The 21,490-nt window shown below is 48.1% G+C and overlaps 1 protein-coding gene across 1 annotated transcript in view; it reads right to left on the reverse strand.

The window, feature by feature from the left end:
* Nucleotides 1–21,490, reverse strand: part of wdfy4 (WDFY family member 4) — a 307,274-nt gene that overhangs the window by 172,261 nt on the left and 113,523 nt on the right. Inside the window, exons 33-39 of the mRNA XM_072491727.1 lie at nt 16,971–17,147; nt 14,340–14,466; nt 12,319–12,476; nt 9,147–9,385; nt 6,317–6,432; nt 4,557–4,748; nt 1,768–1,913 (exon numbers count right to left, since the gene is read on the reverse strand). Of these exons, the coding sequence (XP_072347828.1) occupies nt 1,768–1,913; nt 4,557–4,748; nt 6,317–6,432; nt 9,147–9,385; nt 12,319–12,476; nt 14,340–14,466; nt 16,971–17,147 (1,155 nt within the window). The remainder of the gene's footprint in view (nt 1–1,767; nt 1,914–4,556; nt 4,749–6,316; nt 6,433–9,146; nt 9,386–12,318; nt 12,477–14,339; nt 14,467–16,970; nt 17,148–21,490) is intronic.

Raw genomic sequence — 21,490 nt, forward strand, 5'->3', positions numbered from 1 at the left:
TCAATCCACCTAACCTGCACATCTTTGGACTGTGGAAGGAAACCGGAGGAAACCCACACAGACACGGGGAGAAAGTGCAAACTCCGCACAGTCAACCGAGGCCGGAATCGAACCCTATCCCTGGGGCTGTGATGCAGCAGTGCAAACCGCTGTGCCTCCATAGGCGTCCCAGTCCGAACTGAAGTAACTCCGGACAGCAGTACAATGTGCGAATAAAGGCAAGGGGATTGAGCACATAGCTGTGAAGTGGACAGGGATGGAAAGGAGAGGAAGTTTGCCATAAAGTGTCTGTGTGCAAATCTGAACAGACTGCCAACAGCACAGGGCTCCTTCAACAGCAACTTCCAACCCATCGTGCAACAGGACAAGGGCAGCAGGCAGGTGGGATCATCACTGACTGCAAAGGTTCCCTCCAAGAAACATTCTGACTTGGAACTAGAATCACCATTCTTTCACTGTCGCTGGATCAAAGGCCTGGAACTCCTATTCTAACAGCACTGTGGTTGCACCTACACCTTCTCAAAGGCAGTGGGAATCGGCAGTAAATGCTGACTTTGCCAGTGATGCCTACATCCCATGAATGAATAAAGGGAATGAATGCACTTTACATTGGGAAGCCTGGCTCACTTGCCCTTCCCATCCCCGGATCGCTGAGTCCGATTGTCGAGCCAGTCAAGCGGAGATCATTTAACTCAATGCAAAGGGAAGATCAACCCCTCTCACACCTACACGCTGGGATTCAACTCTGTATCTTAAGGGAGAAGTTACTACGTCACATATAAAATAAATACTGGAAGGCAACGGCCAGGATTTTCCAGCCCTTCTCGCCGGCAGGATTTTCCAGTCCCACTGAATTCGACCCCCTCTGCGGCACAACTGGCGAGCAACGCAAATGACCATTGTCATTGGCGGGACTGGAAGCTCCTGTCAGCAGCCAATGGCGAACTGTCTCCAACCACCAGAAATCCCTGGCCAACTATTAAGAATTTCAGATTTCCCATACAGCCCCACAAGCAAAATCCATTATAAAGGCTCTGAATGCTAATTAGGGTAGGGATTTGATAAAGGTTGATAAGTCTAAAATTAAATCACAGTTGGGCATTAATTCAAACGTTTACCTATGTAAGGTTTGGTGTAATACGTACACGCTGGTGAGGAGTATTTTTATTTGTTCCCATGTGACTGCTTCTCAACATTGAATGCTAAATTTTGAATGCTATTTAGCGGGAACACGGGGTGGGATATTATAATAATAATCTTTATTGTCACAAATAGGCTTACATTAACACTGCAGTGAAGTTACTGTGAAAAGCCCCTAGTTGCCACACTCCGGCGCCTGTTTGGGAACAGAGAGGGAGAATTCAGAATGTCCAAATTACCTAACAGCACGTCTTTCGGGACTCGTGGAAGGAAATCGGAGCACCCGGAGGAAACCCACGCAGACACGGGGAGAAGGTGCAGATTCCGCACAGACAGTGACCCAAGCCGGGAATCGAACCTGGGACCCTGGCGCTGTGAAGCACTGTGCTACCACGCTGCCCAATAACTCTTTCTGCGCGATAAACGCCTTAAGATTGTTGTGAAGTGAACCTGGTCTCAGGGGTAGCCTTCCTGCTTTAGCTCCAACGTGCTGGAGATCCAGCTCCAGTCTCTGTGTGCTTGGAGCAAACACTGGAATGGTGATTGTTAAAAAATCAAAACGGTGGGCTTTATTCTCTGCCAGGGCCGTAGGAATCGGACTGGAAAAGCTGGAATTTGAACAGGTACCTTTATAGTCAGGCGATCGGCCTCTTTCAAAAGTCGTCTGCTAACTGAGCGTACAGCCGTCGACAGGCTTTCGGGCAGCCACTCTGATTTGCTCTGCTGACATTGTGCTGGTACGCTTCGACTCAACAGATTCTTCTTTTCCGAAGCTGAGGGGGTAAGAATATGTTATAATGTCGCAGAATTAAAACAGAGCAAGATTTCTCCAATTTACCTTCAATAAATACTTGGGATTTTTTTATACAGTCAAACATGCAGATTTGTTTTCCTAATTCTTTACTGATTTTCCCGAGGAAGTAACACGTGATGCTCCACGACACAGGTAGCATCCACCAGGTCAGGAAGGTTTAGCACAGGGCTAAAGAGCTGGCTTTGAAAGCAGACCCAGGCAGGCCAGCAGCACGGTTCAACTCCCGTACCAGCCTCCCCGAACAGGCGCCGGAGTGTGGCGACTAGGGGCTTTTCACCGTAACTTCATTTGAAGCCTACTTGTGACAATAAGCGATTTTCATTTCATTTCATTTTCATTTCAAGGTGTCTCTCTGGCTTCGCCCCCTGGGAGCAAATGTCAGGAAGTCAGCATGGGCGGGATATTGCGCACACCCATCCCCCCCACTCCGGAACGTGTATTGGGGTGATAATGGCGGCCTGCCATTGGCCAGTGGTGGAAGCTGCTGATTCAGTCTTTTTCAATGGGGTTTCCCATTGCATGTTGGGAAGCCCGCAGCGGGGGTTCACCATCGGCGGGATTGGAAAACCTTGACCCATGGGTGCGGTGGCCTTGTGATTGTGAGTGCATCAATTTTAATAGGGTCGCTTTGCAATGAGCTAAGTCAAATGGATACATAAGCAATGAGTGACATGAGTTATTGACAGAGGGCATTAAACCCATTGCTCGCACATCAATGTAAACAATGCGGCTGGGTGTAAGAACCTAATAATGACGCCAGGTCATTCTGTTCTATAACACAACAAACACACAAAGGGAGTTAGGGATCTTGTGACGCATTGGGTAGCATTCCTGCCTCTGGGCCAGAAGCTCCGAGTTCGAGTCCCACCCCAGGACTTAACGGCCAAGGAAGGTGCATTCATAACGCGGCCAAACTGGTTGAGTGTCAACCTGCAAATCCTTCCAAACACGCCGATAGCTGGCGGTAAGAGCGGGAGAGACTCCTGGTCAGCAACACTTGACATGGAGTGGTGCCTCCCTCAAGCTATAAGCCCCTGGCGACAGACTAACGACCTGTTCTGGGAACTATTAGCTATGGAGACGAAAGTCTGCCCGACTAGATGCGAGAAGAGAACTGAGATTGGAATTCCATCCTGCAATGTGCATTCAAACCTAAACCATTCAGGTAAGATGAAGATTTCCTCTGCCCGCTAACTGCAATAATAATAATCACCTTCTATTGTCATAAGTATGAAGTTACTGTGAAAAGCCCCCTGGTCGCCACATTCCGGCGCCTGTTCGGGTAAGCTGGCACGGGGATGGAACCCGCGCTGCTGGCCTTGTTCTGCATCACAAACCAGCTGTCTAGTCCACTGAGCTAAACCAGCAGCAGAGGACGATGTTGTCACTCATACACTAACATCATAATCAATGGTGAAGCTTTGCCGTTGAAGTGTCGGTTTAGCAGCAAGACATTTATAGTAACGGGTGGACCTATATGAAAAAGAGCTTTGTCACAATCTTGAAGACACCTACCCAGATTCCAAGCGATTACTTTTATTCTTCCTAAGTTGCGAACAAATATTTAAGCCTAACTCCCGTGGCCTGATTGGCCACTTAATATCAACAAGGTGGAAGAAGTTAGACACATCGAGGTGCGGCCTTTTGGGTTTGCTTTGCTTCTGAGCTGGATGTACAACAATTGTAATAAATTAATCAAAGAATGGCGGGAGAGGTCTCCCTCTGTTCTATTCAACATTTATCCTTAAATAAATATCATCAGAAAAACAGGTCATTTATCATGCTGTTTGTGCAATGCTTGGAGACACCTTGGAGATATCTTGTATATACACACATACGCATATATATGCAAGCTCATAAAATCATAGCATAGAATCATAGAATTCCTACAGTGCAGAAGGATGCCAATCAGCCCATCGAGTCTGCACCAGCCTTTGTCTGCACCAGCTCTGTGCCACTCCATGTATGAAATGAGTTTCGATAACGTCCAGCTCTTCATGAGTCTCACTGGGAAAGACCGCACGGTGATACGTGTGGGGAGAACCCATGCAACAAATATACTTCTCCCGTTGAATCATTTTGGGGGATAAGCTGAAGGAAGCTATAACTTTCCATCTAACTGTGATCCACTTAAACCTGCAAATGATTGATGTTGGTGCTGGATGTTCAAAATTTTTTTTTAAAATCCCTTCCACCATGGCAAATGTCCCGACGCTTTTAATCAAGGTAAGAAGCTAGGGCCACAACTTTCCGGCTGTTCCTGACGAGATCCTTTGGTTCCGCCGATGGTGACCCGCCTGACCGGTAAATCTGGCTGGCTGTCTCCACTGTCGCAAAACACGTAGCGGGGGGGGGAGGTGGAATGGAAAATCCTACCCATTTGTTAAAAATTGACTAGCTAATCTGACACCACTTTCAAGCACAGCAACAGATGACTTAAATATGTTATAGTATTTGGAATAAACTTTCCAGATCAGCGACAGGTAAGTAATGCATCTGCGAAAAGCAGATTGTGAATGTGCTGGACAATAAGGTTCGGTTGTATCCCTGACAAATTCCTTCCAGGTTAAGACTGTACTTCCGAGTTATTCGACATACAGACCTATGTATTGGTGCCATGCCTTTGTCGCAAACTCCTCCCACAGAGCAGGGACCTCTGAAAAGTCTACGACATTCTCATTCGATCTCTGCTTGACTGAGAGGTCTGTCTTGTAGCATTCCTCCAGGACTTGTCTTCTCTGTGATATGAGGTGGTTCCACACCCACTCAACCAAATCCATGATGTCCTTTTGAGCTTCCAAAAAGAAATCAAAGAAATTTCAAAATCAGAAACTTGTACTTCACTCGTTGAAAGAGACACATTTTAATTCCCTTCGCGACATCTCCTGAAACAAATCGAACTACAATACCGGGCATTGAAGGTTGGAATGAAAATCTGCAAAGGGTGGAGTTTGAGGTACTTTGAGACCCGATGGTGAATACCCAAGATGCACACACGCTGTATCAAGATCCAACTCATTTGTACAGTTTACACATTTGTCCACGGGTGACAAGAGGTACATTTAACAAGGTGTATTAAGGGTTAATAAGACTGGACTAGCAAACTAGATGACATGAGCTCAATTCCAACACGGACTAATTGTATTCAGCAGCAAATACCTATAGCACCCACCAAGTCGTTGGAAAAACTCAACTGGGCCATTGATGTCTTTCCAATTCCAATTCTCTTCCTGCACACAGTGGTCGCACTAAGGCAGACTTTCGTCTGGTTCCACAGCTAGTAATTCCCAGTTCAGGTCGCGAGTCTGTCGCCAAGAGGTTATTATAGCGTGAGGGACTCCACTCCACATCGAATGTGGCTGACCAGGAGTCTCTCCCACTCTTACCGCCAACCGTGTGTTTGGAAGCATTTGCAGGTTGACACACTCAGCCTGTTTGTTAATGTCCTTCAAGGAAAGGAAACTGTGAGCTTGACCTGCTCCAGCCTTGACTTGATTCCAATCCCGTGCGAGTGATTGACCAATGATGACATAAGACCATAAGACACAGGAGCAGAATTAGGCCATATGGCCCTTGGGTCTGCTCCGACATTCAATCACAGCTGATATGTTTCTCATCCCCATCCTCCTGCCCCATAACCCCTGATCCCCTTATCAATCAAGAACCTATCTATCTCTGTCTTAAAGACACTCAGTGATTTGGCCTCCACAGCCTTCTGCGGCAAAGAGTTCCACAGATTCACCACCCTCTGGCTGAAGAAATCCCTCCTCATCTCTGTTTTAAAGAATCGTCCCTTCAGTCTGAGGCTGTGCCCCCTGGTTCTAGTTTTTCCTACTAGTGGAAACATCCTCTCTCAGTATCCTGTACGATTCAATAAGATACCCCCTCATCCTCCTAAACTCCAACGAACATAGACCCAGAGTCCTCAACCGCTCCTCATATGACAAGCTCTTCGTTCCAGGGATCATTCTTGTGAACCTTTTCAAGGTCAGCACGTCCTTCCTCAGTTACGGGGCCCAAAACTTTGCACAATGCTCCAAATGGAGTCTGACCAGATCCTTATACAGCCTCAGAAGTACATCCCTGGTCTTATATTCTAGCCCTCTCGACATGAATGCCAACATTGCATTTGCCTTCCTAACTGTCGACTGCCCTCAGGGCAATGATGTGTGGATGCCAAATACTCCCCAACTAGTGTCCCCAACATGTCCCCCCAAAAATTAAAATATGCAAACCAATAACTACATTCAGCAGAATAAATATGATCTATTTCATTTTCCTAATGGTTAGATAACTAACCCTGTACATTTATTTATTGAAATTGCCTCTTCCACTTTGTTCCCTGAAACAGATGCAACTTACCTTCTACATTGTGGAGGTCTTCAAATGTTCCATCATAATCTTCACTGGCTGGTGCGGACTGCAAAATCCAAGAGACCTTTTTGCTGCTTGTCTTCACGCCAAACCCATCAGGATAGCTGTTAAGGTTGAACAGCTGTTAACATGTTGAAAGTACATTGGAGTTCACAGCTCTTGGGCACAATAGACGTGATTTGGGTGTGTACCACAGAAAATTATCCAGAGCACGTCGTCCGATCATCACGCGTTCTTTTCAAATTACATGTGGGATGTTTGCAGTTGACCTATACAGATGGTGCATATGTGGTCAAAGATAGAGATGTTTCATCATCAAGGTGTGAAGTTCGTTGATTTGTCCTAAGTAGTATTAGTTTGGCCCAGTTTAAGAAAAATTGGGGATAATTTTAACCCCTTAAAACTGTTAGATGTGGGTCGGATAAGAAATTGGAATGTTAAAGACCTGCAACAGGAACCCAGCGCACCTCAAATCTGTTCACCTACACTTTTAGCAGAGGCAGGATGAATGTTGGGTGGTGCATATCCACTCCCAGAGGCGGGTCGGTTAGCTAAACTTGGGAAGGCGGCTGTGCACCTCCTTGTTAACTCATCCAGGTTTCGCCCTTCCCTCCCGGGACCACGGAGATCACTTATCTCAGCATTCTCACCGAAAGAAACCTCAGATTCCTCAACTCAGAAAAGAAATAGTTCCGCGGAGGGAGTGCAGCAAGGGTTCTCCAGGCTGATTCCTGGGGTGGCAGGATTGTTGTACGAAGAGAGATTGGGTCGACTGGGCATGTGTTCACTGGGAGAAGAAGACAGGAACTCTTTGAAACGTATTAAATTCTGTCAGGTCTGGGCAGACTGGATGAGATGTTCTGGCTGGGGGCAAGGGGCTCTCGAGGACAAGGGGTCAATGCCTCGGGATGACGGCAGACCATTTAGGATTGAGCTGAGGAGAAGTGTCTTCACCCAGAGGGTGGGGAAGTTGTGGAATTCTCTACCACAGAAGGCTGTGGAGGCCAAGTCACCAAATATACTTCAGGAGGAAATAGATTTCTTGACACTAAAGGCATCGAGGAAGAGTGGGAGTATAGCATAGAGGTAGAGCATCAGCCATGATCATATTGAATGACAGAGCAGGCTTGATTGACCAAATGGCCTATTCATAGAAACATATAAACTAGGAACAGAAGTAGGCTACCCTGCTGCTATTTTCTATGTTTCCACGTCATGGTCGCAGCCAAATCAATTTGGAGAGAATCCCCTCCCACTCTCATGGCCTGACCATTATGGCAACACCACAATTTCATAGTTCTTCGGAGAGTATGTCTTCCTGACTCCAGGCCGCCTCAGCATCACCTGCCTTCCCAATTGAGGTTAACAGCTGGACATCGCCAGAGGCCCTGCCGTTCTATCTGCCGCTTCCCGCCTTCCTTAATCGGGCGGGAATCCCGGAGCCAGCTTCTTAATTGGCTGCCTCTGAGAAGGTTACAGCCAATGTCCTGCCATGACCACTTCCAAATTCCCGACACAGAACTGAGGTCAACGTCGGGATCGTGACCCAACTGGGAAAATATACCATGGATTCAATGAAACATTCAGTCGGAATTCATAGAATCCCAACAGTGCGGAAGGAAGCCATTCGGCCCATCGAGTCTGCACTGACCCTCGGAAAGAGCACCCTACCCAGGCCCACTCCCCCACCCTATCCCCGTAAACCCACATCTTTGAACACGAAGGGGCAATTTATCATGGTCAATCCAATTAACCTGCACATCTCTGGTCTGTGGGAGGAAACCGGAGCACCCGGAAGAAACCCACGCAGACACGGGGAGAACATGCAAACTCCGCACAGACAGTCACCCACCCAAGGCCGGAATCGATCCTGAGTCCCTGGCACTGTGAGGCAGCAGCGCTAACCACTGTGTCACCGTGCCGCCCAGGGAGAAATGATGGAGTCAGGGCAGCACTGTAGCACAGTGGTTAGCAAAGTTGCTTCACAGCTCCAGGGTCCCAGGTTCGATTCCCGGCTTGGGTCACTGTCTGTGCGGAGTCTGCACGTTCTCCCCGTGTGTGCGTGGGTTTCCTCCGGATGCTTCGATTTCCTCCCACAGTCCAAAGACATGCAGGTTAGGTGGATTGGCCATGCTAACTTGCCCTTAGTGTCCAAAAAGGTTAGGTTGGGGGTACTGGGTTACGGGGATAGGGTGAAGGTGTGGGCTTGGGTAGGATGCTCTTTCCAAGGGCCGGTGCAGACTCGATGGGCCGAATGGCTTCCTTCTGCACTGTAAATTCTATGATTATCCTGGGTGGTCTGGACAATATCCTTTGTCAACTAAGACCACCAATAAACAAAATAATGTGCCATTAATTTAATCTTACACATGCAAACTACTGTTTTATTTTTCAAAACAAACCAGAATAGCTATTCAAAGTAACTGATTAAAAGTAAGGACTTTGGTAGATAAAGGGTAAGACACTTATCCCAAGATGAGGTTGCATGTACCATTGTAGCGCAACAATTACTCACTCAAGTCGAGAAGTGATTCAGTCAATCGAGGCTTTATTAAGCAAGACTTGTTCCCCAGCAGCTCAGTTACAGAATGCGGCTGCTGGGAGAACCCGGGCTCTTATACTCCGCCTTTCTGGGCGGAGCCAGCAGGCGGCAGATCCAACCAGGACCTGGGACCTGTCAGCCAATAGCCTCTCGGCTTCACAGGTACCATACTACCCCTAATACATACCACCACACCATGCTAAATTTAAATTAAGAACTTCCTCCCCCTCAAAGGAGACATTAATAATTGTGGAGATATTTGATTGATGTACATACCTTCCAGCTTTTATCTGGCAAAGGCAGTGAATGAGACAAATGGTGAAAGGTAAGCTCGAGTTGTATGTCGCAAAAACGACGTCCCATTGCCCTTGTAGGAACTTAAGGGTATTCTGCAAGATTAGCAGGTCGGAAGGCGAGTGTCTGGGCCTTGACAGGCAATACAGGATGGCTCTGTTCAAACTGTTGTAAAGGTTGCTCATGACGTGATCCTTCTGGGAGTATACTTGCTCCATGACCTGAGGGAAAGAAGGAAAAGGTACGAGAATTATCAGCGACAAGAGTGACTATAGCTTGTGGGGAGAACAACCAATGCCATGGTGGATATTCTCATTCCTGACAAGAGCTGACATCAAGGTAGCATGTGGTGATGTTATGTCATCTAATCACCAGCACTACTTTCTTACAGGAAGGTAATTTGAATGGAATGCTCAGAGTATAGATATAAACCTGGATTCGCTAAACCTGGAACAAAGCACAAAGGAAATGTACACAACAAAGCTTCCGTTTTTGGAACTAATTCACCTCCTTAAAATTACTCTTTAACCATACAGAATAAAGAATGTACATTACCAAAGAGCAGTGATCTGATCTACATTTCCACTGATGGCATTGTCGTAAGAAAGGCCAAGTTTTCATCGACATGTTCAGCCATCTTTAATAATATTGAGGATTTAACCCAGTGGGACTTTTGGATTGGGGGCCTAATGAGAGGCTTTAGAAACTTTGCAAATACTTAGACTAGAGAGAAGGAACCAGAGAGAAAATATCATTGAGGCAGCATGGAAAATCGTGGGTGGGATCTTCCCGTCGTTCCCACTGGTGGGTTCCGTAGCGGCAAGGGGGTGCGTTCAACAAGAAACCCTGTTGCCAACAGCAGGGCCACTAGCAACCATATCTTACCCTCCTTAAAGCACTGGCCCCTAGTCAAAGCTGCCGAGAGTGGCAGCCACGAGGCGGCGAACCGGACAACTATGGGATGTGCCTGGGAACATCAAGCTGGGGTCAAGTCTGAAGGAGAGTTTAGGTGGGTGGTGGGGGTGGGGGGTGGAATTGAGGCACGCTCAATCTGATTCTTCCCGGGCCAACGTGCAGTTTTCCAACAGGAGGCGAGGGATGTTGCACAGCATGAAAATGGGAGGGAAAAGCTGCAGCAGCCTCTTACATTTACAGCGTGCCTTTAACCCCAGAGCAGCGACCGATTCAAAACCAACCTACTCCGCGCTGAATCAAGAAAGTGCAAGTCGATGCCAAACTGATGCAGTCTGAGATTCACAAGAAAAAACGGAAGCTCAATCTCGAACTTCTTGGAAGGTTCCATCAAAACAATCTAATTATAATCAGATTTTATTTTTTCAATTAGTCACCCGGGGTGTTCTAAGCAAATACGAAGAATGCTTGAAAAACTCAGCAGGTCTGACAGCATCTGGTATTTTGTTCTGCTGTGAAGATGCACATGGTTCACGCAGACACGATATATGGGGCAAAGTGATTTGAAAATATTGTACAATCAGGGGGCATAAATCGAGTTTCTGGTAGACATTTTTCTAGAATTTTCAGTGCTTATTTCCTCTATTTTTTTTTTGGTTCAGTTATTTTTGAGTCTACCAGTGCTTCCTGTTTCACTTTCGTCAATAATGGTAAACTGGATAAAACTGCACGCAATAAACAACCTTCTCGGTCCCCCCCCCGCCCCCCCCCCAACCCCCGATGCAAACAGTTTCAGAATTATTCTCTGCATTGCTACTGGGGAAAGTCTTATTAGAAATTTGTTGTGTAGCATAGGTGCCCCTCTCTCTCTCGCTCTCTCTCTGCGGGATCTCCTGGTCCTATCGTTGTCTATGGGGTTTCCCGTTGAACGCGCTCCTCGCCCCCAGGGACCCTCGCCGTCGGTGGGACCGAAAGATCCTGCACGCCCAGACCTTCGAAATCATGTTTCGGATTTCTTAGAACCATAGAATCCCTGCAATGCAGGAGGAGGCCATTCAGCTAATCGTGCCTGCACTGACCCTCTGAAAGAGCACCTTACGTAGGCCCACTCCCCCACCATATCCCTGTAACCCCACCTAACTTTTGGACACTAAGGGGCAATTGATTATGGCCAATCCACCTAACCTGCACAACTTTGGACTGTGGGAGGAAACCGGAGCACCCGGAAGAAACTCACGCAGACACGGGGGAGAAAGTGCAGACTCCGCACAGACTGTCACCCAGGGATGGAATTGAACCCGGGTCCCTGGTGCTGTGAGGCAGTGGTACTAACCACTGTGGGAATACGGCGCCAATATGACATGATGGTTATGTAAAATACCTTCCCCCACTTCTTTTTATCAGTTAACATTAATGGCTCAATTCAACCAAATGGGAACAAAGTCCCGTAGCGAGCACGTTTAGCTGCGTGTTTCCTGGCGCTCGCAACGGCAAGGAATATTCAACGCGACTCACGCTGAATAAGGGGCTTCAATGGGGATCGCTCGGCCGAGGCCTCACATAGCCCCGTTTTGTACACTGGGGAGCTCCGCTCGCAAGAACTCCCCAGTGTAGCGAGAGAGGGGAATGCCATTTTTAAAACGTCCCAGCTTGGCACCCTGGCAGTGCCACCTGATCACATTGACAGTGCCAGGCTGGCACACAGGTGATACTGCCCGGGTGGCAGGCTGGCACTGTGAGAGTGCCCAGGTGGCACCAGCAGTTCCAGGACACCACCCTTCCCAAAAGGACACGCAGCTGGGGGCCTCTGATCCCCTGGGAGACCCCCATGAGTGCCGTTCCAGTGCTAAACAGTGCTCGCCGAGGTCTCCAAGGAGAAGGGGTTGAATCCCACAGTCTCGGGTACCTAGGATATCTGCACATTTCAGTGGGACTAACTGTCTCGCTCTAATATGCCGATTTTCCAAAAGGTGATCCCTCCCTAAGAGGGTGGGATTCACATCGCAAAGTCCCGCGAGATCGCATTGGATCGCGTGAGGCATTGTGAGCCGGGTAGATCTCGGGAACGGGGTCTCCCAGCTTTTACCTGCCCCCGTGCGCCGTGACGAGCTGCTCTTCGGGCGTTGCGTGGCCGTTGGAATGCACCCTAACTTTACCATTCCCCATTCAGGAGAGCTGTTGATATAAATCAAAAAATTAAACCAGGCAAGGACAATTTATAGAATGGAATAATGCATCTCACCATACAAATCTGTTCAGTTATAAAGTGGAGGACCTTCTCAGGGGTCACATCAAACATTCTTGCATACAGTTTGTCAACAAACTTTTGGCTGAAGTAGGTTATATTTTCAAACATCGCAGCCGTGGTCCCCTCGAGGGTTTTGTGCGTGGTGCCCTGACCTATTTAACAAAAAAGGAAGAAAAGAAACATTTTTGAAGAAGTGGAGAGGTTTAGGAAGTGGATTCCGAAGCTTGCGGCCGAGACGGCTGAGGAGGCTGTGCCTAATGGCAGAGCATCAGCAATTGGTGATGCACGGGAGGGCTGAATTGGAGGAGTCTCAGAGGGAGGCTTTAGGGTTGGATGGGTTTTACGGACATAGCGAAGGGTGCAGCCATGGAGGGATTTGGAAACGAGGGCAAGGTGAGGTTCGCAACCAGCGTAGGTGGGTGGACGCAGGCATGGTGAGTAAATGGGGTTTGGGTGGAAAGTAAAACACAGGGCAGCCTGGGTTGTTAGGTATTGTGTGTAAACTAGGGATTGCATTCTACGCGCTCCCTCCCAGCCACGTGATTCAAGGCGGCAGGAGGCGGCACGCTGTTCGTTGTCAGCGGGATTCTCTGTTCCCGCCGCTGTCAACGGGATTTCACACTGAAGCCACCCCACGCCGCCGAGAAACCTGCGGGGCTGCGCTGCCGGCAGACTAGAGAATCCCCCTGCCCGCAGAAACCTGCGGGGCTGCGCTGCCAGCAGACCAGAGAATCCCCCTGCCCGCAGAAACCTGCGGGGCTGCGCTGCTTGGCAGACTAGAGAATCCCCCTGCCAGCAGAAACCTGCGGGGCTGCGCTGCTTGGCAGACTAGAGAATCCCCCTGCCAGTAGAAACCTGCGGGGCTGCGCTGCTTGGCAGACTAGAGAATCCCCCTGCCAGCAGAAACCTGCGGGGCTGCGCTGCTTGGCAGACTAGAGAATCCCCCTGCCAGCAGAAACCTGCGGGGCTGCGCTGCTTGGCAGACTAGAGAATCCCCCTGCCAGCAGAAACCTGCGGGGCTGCGCTGCTTGGCAGACTAGAGAATCCCCCTGCCAGCAAACAGCCAGAAAATTATTTTAATAAGAACAAGGGGAGTCCACCCTGAGTAAAAATAAGAACAAAGTTTTAAGGGCGGCACGGTAGCACAGTGGGTAGCACTATTGCCTCACAGCACCAGGGTCCCAGGTTCGATTCCTGGCTTAGGTCGCTTTTGTGAGGGCCACGAAGAATCAGCACGAGTTTTAAGGATACAAAGTAATAACATTGATTTACAATAACATATATACATAACAGTAGCAGTAACTTCCCTTGCTACACACTCCTTCCTGCTGGTTCCTGAACTGGCCAGCTTTATTTATACTAGGAGTTTACTAATGGTTTCTCCGCCCCCCTCATTGGGGAAGCTCATACTCCCACAGGATTGTGGGATTGTCATTAGTCCCCAGCCAATGGTAAGTAGGCAGGTTATAACACTCGCTGTCTGTGCGGAGTCTGCACGTTCTCCCCGTGTCTGCGTGGGTTTCCTCCGGATGCCCCAGTTTCCTCCCACAAGTCCCAAACACGTGCTTGTTAGGTGAATTGGACATTCTGAATTCTCCCTCAGTGTACCCGAACAGGCGCCGGACTGTGGCGACTAGCAGCTTTTCGCAGTAACTTGTGACAATAATAAAGATTATAAATAATTATTTTTAAAATTATTATTTACAAACGATGTGTATACACTTCACGGTAGACCCCTACTGGATTCCTGCTTGGTCAGTGCCTTACTGGCCTTATATATGCTGGGTAATTGTGTCTCCCTTGGGAACATGAGGAAGACAAGCATCCCTATCCTGTAGGTCCCGTGTGGGATATTACAATTCTGGCCCAGATTTGTAGTCTTGGGGCAATTAGAATGAATATCGAATAATTAGAATCAATATCGATCTCAAAGGTTTGTTGGATATTGTTTGTCAACCCGCATCCCAGACTTGAGGCGATTAGAATGAGTATCGAGGATATTGTGCACGACTCACCGTCTCCAATCAAGGCCTTTGCGATAGTTTGCTCCCTGCTGATGATGTGAAATATGTCCATGATGAAGAGTAGGATCTCGGTTTGAAAACTCTTTCTTTGGTCACTAGTAGCTCGCTCTGGTGAGACCTACGGATAAAAGATCATGCACAGCGGTAAATACAGAAATCATATTAAATAGCGAAATAAATAACTCCATTCCATGCAAGCTTAGGAATTTCTCTCGCCAATCATATTGGAAGGCGCTGCAGGTGCTAATTGCAAACAAGTGTTTAACACGTTCCAACAGCATTTCTTTCATTGGTTGACTCATTCACAAACTTAGAAGTAAGGCCCTGGAATTTCGAGCCCATTGAGAGCGAACTCACTCAATGAGCTGCAAGCTTTTCAGTGCATCATTCCCTTTTGCACAATCATATTAAGAGAAATGTTTATGTTCTTCTCAAACTGCTCCAGGTAGTCCTCTTTTGGTTCGGGCCATGGGGGAAACGTGGTGTCAGACTTCTTTGCCACTGTATCAGACCGCACTGTGACAAAGGGAGCATACACAGGTTCTGCAACAATTGATAAAGCCACTGGATTAGTAATCCAGAGGCCCACGCTAATGCACTGGAAAGATGAGGTCCATAGAGTCCATACTGTGCAGAGGAGGTCATTTGCTCCATCGAGTTGGCACTGACCTGCCAAAAGAGGACTCTACCTCGGTCCTCTCTCCGCCCATACCCCCATGACCTCACCTAACTTGCACATCGTTGGACTGTGGGAGGGAACCGGAGCACCCGGAGGAAACTGACTCAGACACGGGGAGAACGTGCAAACTCCAAACAGACAGTCACCCAAGGCCGGAATCATAGAACCATAGAATTTATAGTGCAGAAGGAGGCCATTCGGCCCATTAAGTGTGCACTGGCCCTTGGAACGAGCACCCTACTTGAACCCACACATCTACCCTATCCCCTCAACCCAGTAACCCCAGCGAACTTTTTTGGACACTAAGGGCAATTTAGAATGGCCAATCCACCTAACCTGCACGTCTTTGGACTGTGGGAGGAAACACCGGAGCACCCGGAGGAAACCCACGCAGACACGGGAAGAACGTGCAGACTCCGCACACACAGTGACCCAAGCCGGGAATTGAACCAGGGACTCTGGAGCTGTGAAGCAACATTGCTCACCACCGTGCTACCGCGCCACCCTCGAACCAGAGTGCTTGACGCAGTGCTAACCACTGTGCCACCTGGTCAAACCCCACCACAGCAGCTGATGGAATTCAAATTCAGTTAATGAAAGAAATCTGGAATATGGAGCTGGTCTCAGTAATAACAATCGTGAAACTATCATTGGTTGGTGCAAAGACCAATCTAGTTCACTTCAGCGACGGAAAGCTGGCACCCTTACCTGGTCTGGCCTGGTCTACCTGTGACTCCACATTCACAGCAATGGGGGGGGGGGGGGGGGGGGAGGTGACTATTAACTGCCCTCAGAAATGGTCTAGCAAGTCACTCAAGGGCATTTAGAGATGGTGAATAAATGTGGGCCTTGACAGTGACACCCACACACCATGAAAGAATAAATAAATAAAAAAAGCACGGATATGGAGATTGGGCAGGGAAGTGGAGCTGACGTGGGAGAGGAGCCTTGACCAAGATTTTCTGATCCCAGTTTCAAATTCCCAACGATGATCAATTTGACTGCTTGTCAAATATTCCAACTGCGGAAAATCCCAGACCATGATTCTCTTGTGTGGCGGTAAGTTCAAGAGGCAGCATGGCCTTCCCCTGCTCTTGTTTCTCATGTTCTCATGGACCAGTGTGAGAATCAACACCAATGTATCAATAAAAATATGCTCTAGTGTAATCGGCCATTATTTGTTCAATACTTCCAGGATTCCTGTTTCAACTTGCAGTTTTTAATTCTTAAAATGTTAACAAAAATGCAGATGGATAGCACCTGAATATGTTATACATCTTAAGTCATTAAAGTCAATGTGGTGACAGCCATTTATAGATAATAAAATGACGTCCAAACAAATATACAATAACAGCATGAAACAGGAATGTAAAATCTTGAGTTATATGGGATGACATGATATTTGAATGAAAAGTAGCGACTGACTGCCGTATAAGGGTCTGGTATAGAAAGGGTTAACATGGAACTGGGTACATTACTGTGACATAAAGAAACACATGACTTGAGTCTAGAGGGCAAACACGGTTTGGACAGAGATATGTGTAGATGCAAGCATGGAGACAGCTCTTTTTAAAAAAATTAATTTAATGTACCCAATTCTTTTTTTTCAATTAAGGGGCAATTTAGGGTGGCCAATCCACCTACCCTGCACATCTTTGGGTTGTGGGGGCGAGACCCACGCAGACACGGGGAGAAAGTGCAAACTCCACACGGACAGTGACCCGGGGCCAGGATCGAACCAGGGTCCTCGGCGCCGTGTGGCAGCAGTGCTAACCACTGTTCAACTGTTCGACCCATCATGGAGACAGTTCTTTGCTTCAACCTCATACTGTATATATTTAGAGGGTTATGAGTAGCTAATAAACACTGGCTGTTAAACTACACAAGACTTCTAACTTCTTTGTCAGAACGATCCATCTACGCACATCATCGTGAACACTGACCTCGACTAGAATCTCAATAGGATGGAGCTGCTTGTTGGCGGGAATGTTCAGAAAGCTGTACAAAAGAAGGATCCGTATGAAATCAGAGACTTGCTTCCTCCCTGGATGTGTTGACAAGTGCAACTGTGGCCCAACTTTGCCCGTCAGACTTCCCTGTGCTGAAGCTCCTCCGTCAGTCTAATAAAGATGGAAAAAGAAACAAAAAAGACATTAGAAATTGATACGATAGTTTCCCTGACCGCCGGGCATCTCAAAGTCCTTTACAGCTTAATGAAGAATTTTCAAAGAGTAGTTACTGACACAATGTAGAAAATAACAAGCGGCGGCCTGTTTGCGCTCAGCAAAATCCCATCAGTAGCAATGTGATAACGGCTAGATCATCCGTTTTTGTGACGTTGATTGAAGGATAAATATTGGCCAGGACTCTGGGGAATACGTCTGTTCTTCTTCGAAATAGTGCCATGTGATAATTGACATTTAGCTTGGGGGGGCCAAAGTGATGTCAGATTAGTGACGCCTTGGAACAGTGGCATGTCCATCTCCCTCAGTCCTATACAGGGGTGCAGTTCTTATCCTCCACTTCTGGAGTGGCACTCGACCCCAGAACATTGTGACTCAGGGGTTAGAGTGCTGCCAATGCGATAGACACCTTGTGGACAAAAGGGAAATTCCTCAGAACAGCCCACTTGGTTTTAGAACATTCCACATGAACAATCAGAGTTATATTTTATAATCTATTTATATTTAATAGGTGCAACTGAGATGCGCTAATACTGTAACGATTACAGTTCACTGGCTCGCTACGTTTTGCAATAAAATGACGTTGATTCAATTTGGATTTGATTTTTCTGAAATTTCTGTTAAGATGGGAATGAAATCGGTGCTTTCAGTGTTGAAAGTAAAACAATGGGTGGGATTTTTGGCCTCCCCATTTTGACCGCCAGAGGGAACGATGGTCTATGGCGTTCTGCGTGGTTCGCCCATCCCGCCACCAGGGGCAGTGTGATCGCCTTGGGCAGGACCAGAAGATCCCACCAGCGGGAACAACTGGAAAATCCAGGTGAACATGTGTGCGGCCAGACAAATTTAAGCGCAGTTAAATTTAGTGTACCCAATTATTTTTTTAGTCCAATGGAGGGGAAATTTAGCCTGGGCAATCCACCTAATCGGCACATCTTTGGGTTGTGGGGGGTGAAACCCACGCAGGCAATGTGCAAAGTCCACACGGGCAGTGACCCAGGGCGGGATTCGAACCCGGGTCCTCAGCGCCGCAGTCCCAGTGCTAACCACTGCGCCGCGTGCCACCCCTAACTACAGAGACTTCTAAGTTAAAACTGCTCCGAACGGGACAACAGGGAGCAACTCATTCTAACCTTGGGTGTTGGTGTAACCTAGGCAACAGAGATTACTGCCCATTATACACGACACTTGATTTAACTGCCACTGAAATCAATGGAATGAAGAAATCGGTTAGGTATTTAAGGGACAGCCAATTCAATACTGGGCAGAATATTATAGGGGTGTGGGGGTGAGGGGGTGCAGATAGTCCACCACCCCCACACCCCAAAAAGCCAACCCATTCCATGTCAGCCCATCCTGTAGCGTTGGCATTCCGCAGACAGGCTAAACTGGCCAAGTGTACGACTGGCGCCCCTCACTGGGGAGCTGGTCCTGCCCTCGAGAGCATCCGGCCAATCGGGTTGGCGCCTTAGTGGGCACTGCCGGGACAGCAACCAGGAAAAAGAGGACCCGTTAGATCCCCAAGACTGGTCCGTTCAGGGTCTCAGACAGTGAGGTTCTGAGTGGGGAAGGGAGTGGGATTTAATGCAGCAGACATGTAGGATAAGTGGGAGGTGGGTTTCTATCGTAAGGAGGCTGCCTCTCGATCCACAAAGGTAGAACCACCAGTCACCACCCCCCTCACCCACCGCCTCCTTCCACTCCACTTTTAATTTTGCTTATATTGGACAGCCCATTCCTGCCCGACAGCCCACAGCAACTGTGTTATGGTGAGGGAAGTGTATTATCGAGGTCAATTAACTTGGTAACTGATTTGTTATGTTGTCGGTGTAACAGAAGCGGCTTCCTTGTGGTGCACTTGACAAAGGAAGGTTCAGATGTGGAGATAACTTCAACACGTTTATTAAATTATTTACACTTTTATTACTCGGGTTCGACACTACTGCTAATCCTACTATACCTACCCAGACTGACTAACCAGCTGCTGCAATCCACGTGGTGGATGTAATATTGAATCAACCCTGTGTCTGTTCTCACTGACTGTCTCCACTGGAAAGAGGCAGATCATGGGTGTGGTGTCCTTTATATATGGGTTGGTGTAATGATTCCCCCCTATGGTCGTGTCACCTCCTTGTGTATCGTGAATGTCTATTGGTCGTGTCCTATCTACTTGATCTATTGGTTGAGTGTGTGTGTGATGTCACTGGTGCTCCCTCTAGTGTCTAGCTAGCCTACATGCATTTACATTGATGCACATCACCACATCCCCCCTTTTTTATATGTTCTGTACACTGAGAAAATTGAACAAAAAACAGGTAGTTAGGCTAAGGTATATACAAGTCATGGGAACAGTGATTAAACAATAAGTCCAAATCATTTGTGTGCGTCCAAAAACCATCAATCATCATGGTCAAATGTCTCTCTTGGTTATGAACGCCATCAACGTCCCTGTGCCACAGGAACCAAGAAGTGGTCAAATCACTTTGCTGTCTGATTTGGAGTCCCTTTCTTTTCCGATGTTTGTGATGGTGCTGTCGGATGGCATCTTGTAGCTGATAAGGTGTTGACGTTGAAGATGTACCATCAACAGTATAATTTGAGGTCATGGGTGTGCCATATGTTGAAGTTGGATAAGACTGTACATACTGGTTCTGGCCATATGCTGTGCAGGAAGGGTGATCCTGCTGAGAACCGTTGAAGCTTGTCGAATTGGAAACAGAATTGCTACTCGCATAAATACCTGGTGATGGTGTGAAACTAGAACCTTGCATCTGATAGGAATATGCCGTCTGGCCAGGCTGGGGGGCAGCAAATCCTGGGCTGTAACTAAGGCATCCAGTCTGTAGTGCAGATTGCGCTTGCGGTAGTCCTCCTTCGGTCTTGAGTCCATTAGTGGGCAATCCGTAGTGCTGGCCTGTTTGAGAATATGCTGCATAGACTGCTGGCTGCTGCATGCCTGAATACTGGGTTTGTCCAGCATGAGCTGTCATTGGCTGCACTGCTGGTGTGGAAACAATGTGTGGATATAGCTGTGGTGAATATTGGTGTATTCCTCTTGGACTGTAGCCACTGCTTGTTATTACTGACTCAGTGGAATTGTTAAGTGATCCATCTCCTGTCATTGTGGCATCTGCTGTCACCCTGAGCGTGCCATCACTGAGGTTGCGGCACTCCCTGTCTGAAGTAAAGTCCGGCTTACGGGAATCAGAGTCGGTGTTTGGTTGCTCCCCAACTGGAGTCTGGTCTGTTTTAATTGAGTCAGTGTTGGTTTGTTGATGCTCCCCGTCCGGAGTCTTAGCAGGTTCACTGGAGTCAGCTGAGATTTCTTGAAGCTGCGCGTCTGGAGTCAGAACATGCAGGAATGCATTGACTTGTGGAGAGGTTCGAGCGAATGAGGGTGGAAGTATCATGGTGTCACCGGAGTCACCAGTGGTCTCACAGTGATCGTCGAGTGCCTCTGTACACACTAGCTGAGGTCTGTCACTTTGCACATCTTGCATGGGAAGTGGGATGCTGTTGTCACTCGTCTCACATACCGTGGGTAGATCCTCAGTAGCTGCTTGTTTTTCACTTGGGTTGGGTAAATCATCAGAGTCTTCATCTGGGTGGACTGTCATTGTCTTGCTGTTGTCCTTCATTTGGGCTTGGACTGTCATCGTCGCTTTGTTCTTCACTGTAGCATGATAGACCGTCATGGTCGTCCTGCTGTGCACTGGAGCATGGTAGACTGTCGTAGTCTTCTTGCTGTTTACTTGAGCATGGCAGACTTGCATCGTCTGCCGCTAGTTGGTCTGAGGAGGTTGCTAGACCCTCATGGTCTTGTTCCTGCAAGGACTGCGCGTCGGAGTCTTGCGTTGCTTCTATCGTGGAGGCTGTCCACGAGCTCGCTGCGGAGTCTTGCGACACTGGAGTCACGTCTTGTGTGTGCAAGGACTGCGCTCTGGAGTCTTGCGTTGCTTCTATCGTGGAGTCTGTCCACGAGCTCGCTGTGGAGGCTTGTGACACTGGAGTCACTTCTTGTTTGTGCAAGGACTGCGGTGTGGATTCTTGCGTGTCTTCTTTCATAGAGACGGGAACCCTGAGCGGTGCGTGGACCACGCTCTGTGTGGCAGCAGGCCGCTCTCTGTGGGCTTGTACCGCTCTCTGACTCTTGGTTTCAGGCTGCAGCATCCTGCACTCACGAGTTGGGATGTTATATCTGCTGGGCTGAAGATCCTCAAATCCGAAGAATGAATCCGCGTCTGCGTCGGAGTCAGTACGGGGGTCGCCAATGTGCAACA

The sequence above is a fragment of the Scyliorhinus torazame genome, chromosome 28 (assembly GCF_047496885.1).
Source record: "Scyliorhinus torazame isolate Kashiwa2021f chromosome 28, sScyTor2.1, whole genome shotgun sequence".
In the NCBI taxonomy this organism is placed as follows: Eukaryota; Metazoa; Chordata; class Chondrichthyes; order Carcharhiniformes; family Scyliorhinidae; genus Scyliorhinus; species Scyliorhinus torazame.